The 12,906-nt window shown below is 27.6% G+C and overlaps 2 protein-coding genes across 2 annotated transcripts; one reads left to right on the top strand and one right to left on the bottom strand.

Moving 5' to 3' along the window:
- The first annotated feature begins 3,274 nt into the window (after nucleotides 1–3,274).
- LOC114128374 (dnaJ homolog subfamily C member 8) lies at nucleotides 3,275–7,642 on the top strand. Its single transcript, XM_027992879.2, has 5 exons — nucleotides 3,275–3,656; nucleotides 3,718–3,876; nucleotides 6,439–6,840; nucleotides 7,367–7,491; nucleotides 7,561–7,642. Exons 1-4 carry the CDS (start codon nucleotides 3,588–3,590, stop codon nucleotides 7,478–7,480), a joined length of 744 nt encoding a protein of 247 aa, XP_027848680.2. The 5' UTR covers nucleotides 3,275–3,587; the 3' UTR covers nucleotides 7,481–7,491; nucleotides 7,561–7,642.
- A 572-nt stretch (nucleotides 7,643–8,214) lies between these two features.
- LOC114128372 (carnosine N-methyltransferase) lies at nucleotides 8,215–10,744 on the bottom strand. The gene is made up of 7 exons (XM_027992876.2): nucleotides 10,368–10,744; nucleotides 9,575–9,779; nucleotides 9,328–9,488; nucleotides 9,125–9,268; nucleotides 8,895–9,060; nucleotides 8,603–8,836; nucleotides 8,215–8,545 (listed from the first exon to the last, which is right to left on the bottom strand). The coding sequence occupies exons 1-7, from the start codon at nucleotides 10,451–10,453 to the stop codon at nucleotides 8,306–8,308; spliced, it is 1,236 nt and encodes a 411-aa protein (XP_027848677.2). The 5' UTR covers nucleotides 10,454–10,744; the 3' UTR covers nucleotides 8,215–8,305.
- Between the last annotated feature and the right edge of the window lie 2,162 nt (nucleotides 10,745–12,906).

Here is a 12,906-nt window from a genome sequence, read left to right as displayed (position 1 = left end):
TATATATAGTATTATAGTATAAAGTACTCATATTTAGACACTTATAAGTATAATATTGTGACTGTCAAATTTTATAGTCAGTATTAATAGTATTATTAAATTAAAAATGTATTTATTTAAAAAGTAAATAATCAATTTCTATTTCCATTTAACATCAAATTTTTGTTAAGATTTAAGTAAAACTCGATCAAAATATAAAAATAATTTATCATTAGATGTTAAAAAATTAATATTGCCTTATTGAATCTAGTTTCTTATTATGATTTATAGTATTTTCAATAATTGATACTTTTTTTTTATTATTAAAGAAGAAATTTTAAATCTGTATATATAATGAATACCTACAAACTGTACATGACTGATATGTTTGAGGAAAAAGACCCATTAGCAACACCCTTTTAGCTTTTAGGTTGTTATTTAAGCAGTTATTGTTTAATTATAATAAATCACATCAACCGTTCCTGTTTTAGGCGTTGTAATATCGTATAGAGTTTTTGGATATGGCATGAGAGGCATATTTTTTATTACCTAATGTGTTTGTGTGGGAGTTAAGTTAATAATGGAACCGTTTGAATTTGGTGGTTGCTAATTCTTTGACTCTTGTTTGTCAGTTATGATATTATAAGGTCTTTGTAAAGGGAAGCATTTCTGATATACCTACTATTGTGTACCTGTGATAGTCAAATGCTAGATGGCTTAGCCGGCCCTCAAATTTGGATTTCATAAGACTATATGGGACATGGGTCTTATTGCTTTATATACCTAGGTATTAGGTAATAGGTAGGTACCTATTAATAGTTTGATTTTAAGATTTAAATTGAATTTTAGTTTTGGAAGAAGTTTGTGGAATAGGTATAAATATATGTATAATGTTTGGTGCTGTCTTTTTATTTTTATATGGAGATCTTATTGTGATGTGTTTAACCTAAGTATTTTATTTGGTCTGATGACTGATGGTGATTGCCGATTGGTGATATGGCTTTACTGTTAATTATGATGATGGGGCAATGGACTTTTTTCAAGGTAAATGTAATATGGGCAAACTTGTCTTCATTTATTTTAGTTTTCCAATTAGGTATTGATAAGTACCTAGGTACCTATAGATTTAATTGATGAAATTTCAAAAAAAGTAATTTGCAATGAACAAAAATTAATAATTAATTTACCGTTTTGAAAAAATGATCAATTACCTGCAAATCATATAATTGTACGTTCTTTGAACGACCTTTAAATATTTTTTTTATACCACCCGTACAACGCACAGAAATGTTGTATGACGTTAAAATTTTTTACTTTGCAACCAACTGTTATATAGCAAGTAGTAACAGTACGTTTGGCCAAGTGTAAATAAAACAATGTTGTGTACATTGTAAACATTCGTAATGTTAACGTAAACCCCTCCTCCCTAAAAAAAAGTTAAGCAAGTGGATACTGCTTTGCTGTACATCAGGTGCCAAGTGGTTCACTATTATGCAAGTGTTAAATTTTAATTCCATAATATATCACTGTATGCAGAAAACAATTCTGAACGGAGACGGTCTGTCAGTATACCTACTCAGCTTGTATCATTAAGTATGTTTCGTTTTTGAGTCTTCTTGATGTGTTTTTTAATATAGCTATTAGTCATTTATTTAATTATTTTACTTTAAGTATTAAAACTATAGTAATTAGTAGGTAAAACATTGCATTAATTCATTTATTGCCTATTATTATTTAATTATTATAAATTATAATAAATTTAAAATGGATTTAAAATGGATTATGTATGAATTTAAAAATTTGTTGAAAATTTCAAAGTATCTACTAATTCTATTATTATTATTAATATTTTGATCTTTTTGATTTATAACAAAATATCAAAAATTATTTAAAGAGAAATAATTACCTATTTTACGCTTTTACCGGAATATCTAATATAAAATTTTTATTTAAACGATAGTAAAAAATTGATTTCAATGAATTTTTATACACATGTATACTTAGGTTAAAAACCCTGATAAATTTTCAAATTTTAGGTATATTTGCAAAATTGTAATAATTATCACATAATTTGCTAATTTTTCTCAAAAAAATGTTAGTTGAAAAAATGTAAAATGTTCATAAATAATAATTATTATACCTTATAAAGTTATGACTTTTTTAGGTATTTACCTACTCGTATACATGCATTATACGACTACGTCATAGTCAGATGTGGCATTTATAAAATATAAATTTATTTACTATTGTTATAAATTATAATTTTTTGGTAAGCGTTTATTAAAATTTATCAAATTATATAAAATTTATTTATAAACATTTTGGCTCTTGGCATAGGTACCTAATTGTATTTTTTCATGTGGATCTCGAACACATTCATGTTGACCACCCCTGATGTATATGTTATAAAAATATAATAATATCTAGGTTCAGTAATTTATATTTTTAAATTTTTCTTGATATTTCGGGATTTAACCTCTCCCCCATCGTTTGCCTCTAAATTTCACACTTGAGAAGATTCTAAATTTCTATAAACATTCACTCAGAATCTTAATCATGATTCATAAACCTACAAAGATCTTTATAGTTCATAAATCTATGTTTACAGTGCTATGCTCTCCGATCCTGTAATAAATTCAGAATAATTATTGTATAATAAATTGATAATTGATTTTCAAGTATTCAATACGGTAGGTAGTTAATAATAATGTTAATTTTGGGCTTTGGCCAATAATTATTACGTAGACTATTGTCTATTACAGTATTATAGTTGAAAGTAATTGCAATCAAAGACATGATACATTTAAACTTTAACTTATGTCAATGGATAATGGTTATAAATGATTTTAAGTGTTTTAACTATAATCAGTAGCGTAGTTACGGGTGGGGTGTAAAGGATTTCCCCCCAGACAAAAATCTTTTTTATACTGGTTAGAAGTTAGAATAAAATAAAAACGAGGCTTATTTAACTAATAACTTGTAATTTGTATCATAAATTTATTTAAAGCCCCCCACCCTAGAAAAAAATCGTATCTACGCCACTAACTATAATGATCATTTTTAAATAATTGGCAGATGCTTTAGGGCTTATTGGGTTGTATTGGTTGAAAAATTAAATTTTAGATCAAATTATTAACCTCAGATAAATTAATATAGATAATATTAATCTTAAAGATTTACATAAATAATATCTTTGTTTGTGGATCTATAGTAAGAACGTGTATCGATACACCTTGATCTATAGTAAAAATCATAAAGATAACGATAGAAATAATCAAATTGATAACATATTTATTATTGTTTTTTGTTGTTGACTAATGATTACCTATAACTTACTGGCTTGTGTCTTCAAAGTTGTAATACTTTAACTTACTTAATAGGTAATGTTAGTGTGAGTGATAACTTGATTTTAAGTCTTATGAAAATATTATGTTTTTTTCTGGTGGGAATACTATTCTGAAGAACATTTTTAGATTTCAATCATTTGCTGTCACTAAGACCTATCTGTGACTTTACATTTCAACTATTTCAAGACAAATGAATTAATGTATTTGTGGCCTTCAGTTTTAATAGATCTTACACCATAAACGGTCTGTCGGTATATAGGTATGGCTAACAAGTCAACGGATCCTGAATCGCCGATGAAAAATGACAAGTTTGACAAATTTTATACGGAAGTGAGTTGATGGACGTATTTTTAATTAACTGTTTGTTATTTTATTGTGCTTTTTGTCTTAGGTAAAAGAGATCGAAAAACGTGATTCAGTATTGACATCTAAACAACAGATTGATAGGCTCCTGCGTCCTGGAGCATCATATTTCAATCTTAATCCATATGAAGTACTCCAGTTAGATCATGACACACCTTTGGATGAGGCGAAAAAAAAATATAAAAGAGCAAGTTTAATTAATTTTCATTTTTTTTTTTAAATAAATAGTTTAGGTATAAATCTAGTTTAGCGGCCACGCGAATTTTTCGATTTTTTTTGCCGAAACCCTAGTAAATCAACGTTTTAAAAACGATGGTGCAAAAAAAAATTGGCGGAAATCAATAGTTTTGAGTTATACCATTTTGAAATTTGAGTTTTTCTACAATATACTTATATGGGTAATTTTATGCGAAGTTTCGAGCTAAAATAGTGTGGCGCAGTGGTCTGCACCAAAGTACCATTATCGTGATCTCGGGTTCAGACCCGACATTCAGAGAAAAAATTTTTGCACTTTTTTCCTCGTTTTTTCGTCGAATTAATTTTACCCCTTTTAACCCTGCTAGGTGACTCAGTGCAACAAAATGCATTTTTTTAACCCTGTGACCTACTCGAGGTGGTGTTGCATAGCAAATCGAGGGATATTTTCGATTTGTGCGGAGCGGAGCGACGGCGCCGAGGAGCGTAGCGACGAGTGCCGAAACACGCGCAGTCAAATTTTATGCATTTTACATTTTTACATTTTTTAAAATGCATTTTAACCCAACTCCTACTTGAGGTTGTGTTGCATAGCAAGTCGAGTGATGTGTTCGTTTTTAAAAGTCTGAGTGAGCGCAGCGATTAGGTAATCCGATGTCCGTTATCGAATGTACAAATTCAGTATATGAATGTACAAATTCAGTATATGATTTAAGATAAAGATACTTATTTTGGTTCATAGCTGTTTCTAACGCAGTATTGGTTACACGTACATAGTTTCTTACTTTGAATTTAATAATGTGGTCTGTGATTAAATTGTTTCAATTATTCGAGTGCAATGAAAATGGTCCGTTGTCCATGACGGTCATTGAACAGCTTCAATCTTGGGGTCTCATTGCAAAGCCAGATACATTGAAATGTAACAATAACCATTTTCTAATATTGTCAGAAAGTAGTGACTATGTCGATGGCTTTGTATGGCGATGCAGAAAGTCGTCATTGGTTTCTAAAAAAAAAGTAAGATGTGATTTTCGACAATCCATCAGAAAAAATACTTTTTTTGAAAAATCTCACATGTCGATTTGGAAACTAGTGTTATTTTCTTATTTGTGGACGGAGAATGTTTCTCAATCTTTCATCAAAAAGGAAATTGATGTTGCGCAACAAACGGTTGTTGACTGGGCATCATTCCATCGTGAAGTAGTTTTTGATGGTATGATTTTACGTCATGAAAAAATCGGTAATATTGTTGTTTCCATAATTGTACATGATTCATTTGTTCATTATTTTTTATTTACATTTATTATTATGAAGGCGGTGAAGGTAAAACTGTTGAAATCGATGAGTCGAAGTTTGGTCGGCGGAAATATTACCGAGGGCATCGAGTGGAGGGGCAGTGGATTTTTGGTGGTGTGGAGCGGGAAACAGGTAAATGTTTCTTAATACCTGTTGAACGCAGAGATAAAGATACGTTGTTAGTCGTGATTAAAGAATGGATTTTACCCGGGACATTAATAATAAGCGATTGTTGGAAGTATGTAATCTATTTAATATTTACAACTCTTATACCTACATTATTAAGATTAATTTTGATTTGATAAATTTAGAGTTATGATTGTTTGAAAGACGAGGGTTACAAACATCTAACAGTCAATCACTCAATTCAATTTAAGGACCCTGAGACCGGGGCACATACTAATAATGTGGAAGGGATGTGGCGTCATGCTAAAGCATCCATGAGCCAATATTGTCGTAAGAAACGATTCTACGCAGGGTACTTGGCAAAACATATGTTTTTAAAATCGTGTCGAGTACAAAATGTTGACCCCCTAACAGAGTTCTTCCGATTGTGTTCCATATTATACAACCCTGCCAACCCTGACACAGTCGACAATCTCGTGGAGACTGCAGAATCGGAATCTGAAAGCAGTACTGATGTAGTGTCTAGTGAAGAATCGGAATAGTTTTTAAATTGATTTTTCTTTATAATAATAAAAATAAAAATGAAAAAAAAGTGTAAAAAATGTATTTTCTTCTGTCGGGTTCGAACCCGAGATCACGATAATGGTTAGGTCCGCTCCGCACAAATCGAAAATATCCCTCGATTTGCTATGCAACACCACCTCGAGTAGGTCACAGGGTTAAAAAAATGCATTTTGTTGCACTGAGTCACCTAGCAGGGTTAAAAGGGGTAAAATTAATTCGACGAAAAAACGAGGAAAAAAGTGCAAAAATTTTTTCTCTGAATGTCGGGTCCGAACCCGAGATCACGATAATGGTACTTTGGGTGCAGACCACTGCGCCACACTATTTTAGCTCGAAACTTTGCATAAAATTACCCATATAAGTATATTGTAGAAAAACTCAAATTTCAAAATGGTATAACTCAAAAACTATTGATTTCCGCCAATTTTTTTTTGCACCATCGTTTTTAAAACGTTGATTTACTAGGGTTTCGGCAAAAAAAATCGAAAAATTCGCGTGGCCGCTAAACTAGATTTGTTCCATAGTTTATGTTTTATAACTACATTTTGATTATTATAAACTATTTTAGTTGTCTATTTTGGTACATCCAGATAAGAACCAAGATGATTTAGAAAGAGCAAACAATGCCTTTGAAACTGTTAACCGTGCATGGCGAACCATTGACAATGATGAATCTCGAAAAAAATGTCTCGAGATCATACAAGAAGCTAAAGACATGACTGAATTTATGGTTGTAGAAAAAAGAAAAAAATTGAAAAAAGAGGGCAAAGATACAAAAGTTGAAGAAGATGATCCAGCTGTTATGAAGCGTAGTATTTATGTTCAAACGTGTAAATTATTTGCTGATTTAGAACGCAAAAGAAAAGATCACGAAGCAAGAGAATTACAAGAAAGAAAAAGGAAAAGGGAACAAGAAATAGATGAAGAACAAAAAGCAACAGTGTCTAAAGAATGGCAAAAAAATTTTGATGTAAGTTTAGTAATTGATTATTATTTGATATTTTATATAATATAGGTAGTACTAACAAGTGTAACAAGTTCTCTTAAAAGTAGAAAATTGTTTTCTGACTGTTGCCTTGAAATGACACAATGTTCATTAAAATAAATCTTCTCACAAAATCATAGATTTGGTTATATTATACCATAGTATGTAAATATTAATTCATATGATTATACGTTTCAATATAAATTGTCATAACAGTTTTCAATGTGTACTTTTTAAAAACACGAAAACATAATAATAACAATTTTCTGACATTCAAAATATATTTTAGGTTTGGGTGTTTACGTGGTTAGAGATTAAAGTATGAATTTGAGTATTTGACACTATTTTGCAGCCATTATTTTCATTAGAGAAACCAGTGTCCTTTGCTGAAACAGTCATATTTTAGAAAATATTAAATTGTATATAATAATACAATATTATTTTAGTATTTTGATTGGAATTTGAATACTATTGAAAATATATTAAATAAAAAACATATTTATAAATATAGGAGTCAAGAGAAAGCAGAGTAAACAGTTGGAAAGCTTTTCAGGAATCAACTAAAAAGTCAAGTAAAAAAATCAAAATTTTTAAACCACCTAAACATAAAGCAGAATCAAGATAAAAAACAAATATGTAAATAAAAAGTTTAATATTATGTATTTTTATATGTATGTATTAATATTTTTATTCTTTTATTTTCAGTTAACATTATATGTTTCATGTTCATCAGTTGTATTCATAAATATGTATCACTTTGTAAAATAAAATAAGTTTTTCCATAAAACTCTTTCTTCTTAGTTTTTTATTTTTATTTTTACATGCATAAAAATCAAAATAATTTTTTTTTTCTAAAAACCAAATTATATAAGATTAGAAAATAATATCCTATTATTTTCTTACATTATAAGTCAAAAGTTAAAAAAAAAAAACATCAGACTGCTTTTAAGATTATAAATATTTGTAAAAATAGTTCTTATCCTATAACAATATTGGTGTACATATAAAAAACAAAATGTTTTTATAAACTATATAGTATTTAGGTAACAATTATTATAATGTAATGAGTTATTATATAAACTAATTGATATTTTAAGTTTAAATACAACATATTTTTTTAATTTAATATAAATATCTTTCAGTATTGTTGAAAATTAAATACTTAATTTTCAGGCTAACTGAAATGTTAATTTATTAATGACACAATTTGTTTTTGTACTTAACCTTCAATATAATATGTTATACATTTGCTTTAAATATATTAATCAATTTTTTTTTGAATGAGATTCAAATTATTGTTGTCATAGGTTATCAATATACACATAGAATTAAAAGTGTGTTTAAAAAAGAAACGATAAATGAAATTTGTCTTACAATATTAATATTATTATTTATTATCATCACAAAAATATCTTAATATTAAAAAATTAAGTCTTTATTGATTGAGTTTTCAATTGGTTTCTTCTGCATCATGACCATCATTATCACCAGTGAAATCATTTGAGCAGACTTCATCACCATCAAGCGAGAAATCAATTCCGTTTTCGTTAACTTCATTTTCAGAAGTTAATGGAGCTAATGACAATGGAAATTTAGGTTTGCGACACACAAAATATACACTTTTGTACTCATATTGTAACATAGACTGAGGATTTTGTGCATATTTAGTGGGAACATTTAAAATTTCTTTCTAGAAAAACAGTAATTTATTTTAGTAACATATGATTTGAGTTTGATCTAAACTTACTTCAAAACGAAAACCAATTCCTTTAATCACTTCTTTAATAACTTGATAACTTGGTTCAATAGAATTTTGATCAAACACATTACTATAATGATACAATAATGGTCCTAAATTGACCCATATACCACCAGGCTTCAGTATTTTATAAATAGTTTCAATAAATGCAACAATATTGTTGGCACAATCAATAAAAAAACATGTGGCAATACAATTCCATTCGTCTTTATCTGTGTAAACCTATAATCATTTGAATAAAGTAAATGTCTTAACACTTTTTAATCGAAAACTCATATACTTGTAAAAAATCACCAGCAGCCATTGAAATGTGAGCACTTTGTGGTAACTCTTTGGCTGGATTGATATCAGGAAATGAAATGCATTGCATTTGATGTTCAGTTTCTAAATTATTATCACACTGATGAATCCATGGATAAAGAACGTACATATTAACACCTCGACATCTAAAAATTTAAATAGTTATAAAAAATACAAACATAAATATTGTAAGAACAAAATTACTCTTACCTGTTTAACACAAAATTTGATGCTATTAACATGAATACAGAAAATTCATTTCCTTGACTTGTGTAACCTAATTTGGCAATTTCAAATACCAATCTTCCAAGACCAGCACCAGGTACCAAAATTTTAATTTCAGATGCTGTAACACTGAAGTTATTTGTTTTAATTAATGTGTAACAAAGTTATTAAGCACAATTAGCACATACGATTCTAATGGAAATTCTTTTAAAATCTCATCAATTATAGGTTTGTAACAAGTGTTACGTTCTTCTAATCCTTCAGTGCTCCAATCTCGTACAAACTGTTTCAAAGTTGATTGCACTTTTTCCAAATCAGATTCAATTGGTGCGTACTTATCAGGTGGATGCTATAATCAAAAAATATTAGAAAAATTATAAATGAAATATGTTAATATTTATATTATTTATTTATTGATGTGATTATTATCATTACCCAACCATCTAGACTAGGAGTATTTTGATTTTCAAATAAATATGCCGTATCTTTAATCATTTCTAATATAACATTATAGTTATAATCTACACAATGTCTTATAGTTTCCAAACTATTACTGTAATTAATCAATAGTCTTTGATGTTGTTCTGGTAATGATTTCAAGTAGTTTATGGTCTTGGTAAGGCGGCTTAGAGAATGAATTCTGAGAAAAAAATAAGCAAATGTTATAATATGGCTACTTATATATAGGCATATGTTGACAATATGATCAAAACAATATATAATTATATTTTTTATTAGGTAAAATTTGATAAATGAATGATTTAAAGAAAAAAGCTCAATACATTTTCATTGTGTTTAAAACTAAATAGACTAATTGATAAATTATATTTTTAAGAATTCAAAAGAGCTCAATAGTGTTAGCACCATTTTATTTTTGATGAAAAGTATGAAATTAAGTACTAAATATAATAAATATATATTATTAATTTTATTGAATTTATATTTAACACATGGATTATTATCAGTAATATATTGTCAAACTTTAAACTGCTGTTTTTCCAACTAAATGTAACAGGAAACTGTAAAAAGGGGTAACAAAGTGCCTGTTAGATATATATAAGAAAGAAAATAGTTTTAAAATAATTAAATAGAATATTAAAGAATATTTCAAGCACTTTTAAGGATTTTTATTTTAACGAATAATGAACTAGCAGATTCAAACAATCTCAATTATTGATGGCAAATGTTAATAGAAATACAATTATAAAAGAATGTTATTACTTATTACCTGTAGAACATGAATGCTGTTATTATTCGTTGGAAGCTCTTTTTCTCTTCTTCAATGTTCTCTTCATCTGTGTGACAAAAATCCATTTTAAGTAGGTACGTTTTTTGTTTGTTTATCTAATCGAAAGTCTAAGGTAAGAAAATATTATAAATATTATAGTATATTTAAAATATATACAACAGCTGTACTTAATCGTTTCTGTTAAGAAAATAAATACAACTTTAAACGGTTCAGAAAAATTAATCCGAAAGCAACATGTTAGTACGTTACATGTGCTCGGAATCCGAAGTCGAGTGAGAAAAAATCAAATCCACAGACGTGATGATAAAGTAATAAGTAATAAATAATAATAAAAACGGGAAATTATAACATGAGTAGTAAGTGAGCTTATAAGTATTAATAAGTAGTGTGATAATAAACAACCATGTGATAAGGGGTTCCTAAACTGAATTTCCCTAACGGTATTATAGCACTCCTAGTGAATAAAATGTGTATTCATTGTCATACTATACAAAAAATAGTATACCACGGTCCACAACTCATATCTATTACCTACATTCAGAAATCATGATGGTTTAACTACTTGAGTTTAGTTGAGTCTTGAACTGCACTTTTTACCTAAAATAAATTATGGAATTGCACTTTAGTTAAATAGAGATTAAAGGTTTCGGCAAAAGTATTTGAAAAATAAACGTATTACAGAGTAAGTATTTAATAGCATTAGGTACCTATATTGATTCGTAAATCCCATTATTTAGACAACGCAGATAATTTTTCAATGTTAGCTAATATTGGACTATGGAAAACCACTTAATTTACCTCGAAAAATTATTAATTTTAATTTCAGCAAACAGAAAAGCAGCCGATTAAAGTATATTTTATATACCACTAAAAATGGTTATAGGAAAGAAAATATCAGCTTAATAGAATTAAGTATTAACACAATTAATAAATATTAAATAATAATTACATGAACGGAATAATTATTCAAATATGAAAATATATGTATCATGAACACCAAAAAAAACCATTCAATTTTACTAAAATCTCTTAATGACACATCACTACACTACAGTTACCTATAACACTATTATCCAAATGTATTTGTATTTATTGATATTTTAAGTGTTTTAACACAATTACAAATAGATATTTATACTTTAATACAGAATACTGACACAAGACCATTAACTATTTGATACTAATAAAAAAAATAAATAAATAAATAATAACCGAAATTAAAAAATAGATTAATTTATTGATCACAAATTAATCATCTACCATGTTACAGTTTTTGATTTCAGTTAGTTAAAATTACTACAAAAAATATATAGACATGCTTAAAAAAAAAATAATGCCACGTATATACCTAACACACATAATTATGGATGATGTATTAATATATATATATATAATTTTAACTGTGCCAATGATTACAATTATTATTACTAATTTGTCAGTTCTAAACCTATAATTTGGAAAGGAAATCAATGTAATTTTTTTTTTATTAGCATTTGAAGTTCAAATATTGACAAAAATTCGTCAAAATCATGAATATTTACAAATTATTTTGTTGGTATAATTCATAAAAATGTTTGCATGAGTAGCTAAGAGTTGAAAATTTAATACAAGATTTTTCATAAGTTTAGCTTACAATAATTATAAAAGAACTTAAATTTTGGTGTATTCAGGCTATTAAAACATAAACCACCGTTTTCACCAACCACTGGAAATTAGGTATATCCTAAGTTGATAAATCATCTTCGTTCAGAATCGTTTTTCGTATACAATGATACCTATCATTGAATTCAAATTTAACACTCCTATAATGTATAAATGTATAATATAGTGATCTACACGGCACCTTATGTACAGCAGAGCGGTACCCACTTACCCGCTTTTTTCAATTATATATTTACATCATATACATTTTATTTTTTTAACACGTTATCGAATAACTGTTGCAGTAATACAACTGCATGAGTATGGTATAAATATAATAATAATTAAAAATAAATAATTTAATAAATTACAAATAGTATTAGTCTAATTTAATAAAATAAGACAACTTTAAAATTTAAATCAAGTTTAACACATCCACTAGACCACTACCTACTGCAGTGACTTCTCTAGTTCTCTCGACATCGAATTGTAACAATTTTTTTTGTAATATTACACTTAAAACTCATAAGTTATTAGTAGGGCTCGGATTTTAAAGCGTAATATGCTTTTATATATATATGAGATAGAAATTTAATTTGTATACATACATTCGCTTCGCTTCATTCTGATTCCAAATAAATCAATTTATTTTTCCTTTTTTTTATGTAAAAGCTTTTTTCAATTATTCTAGCTATAGATTTTTTATATGTTTATTATGGTATAAAATAAAAAAAAACTAATAAGAAATGTAAAAACCCAGAATGCGGGCTACATGTTTATTATTACCTATATATAACTCTTATATTGGATTATTATTTTTTTTGTTATCGGGTTGCTTATTAAATGTATAGATAGTCGATTTACATATTATAGCCTG

Source organism: Aphis gossypii, chromosome 3 (assembly GCF_020184175.1).
Source record: "Aphis gossypii isolate Hap1 chromosome 3, ASM2018417v2, whole genome shotgun sequence".
Classification (NCBI taxonomy): Eukaryota; Metazoa; Arthropoda; class Insecta; order Hemiptera; family Aphididae; genus Aphis; species Aphis gossypii.
Note: the sequence above shows the minus strand (reverse complement) of the source record. Positions and strands in the feature narration are given on the sequence as shown.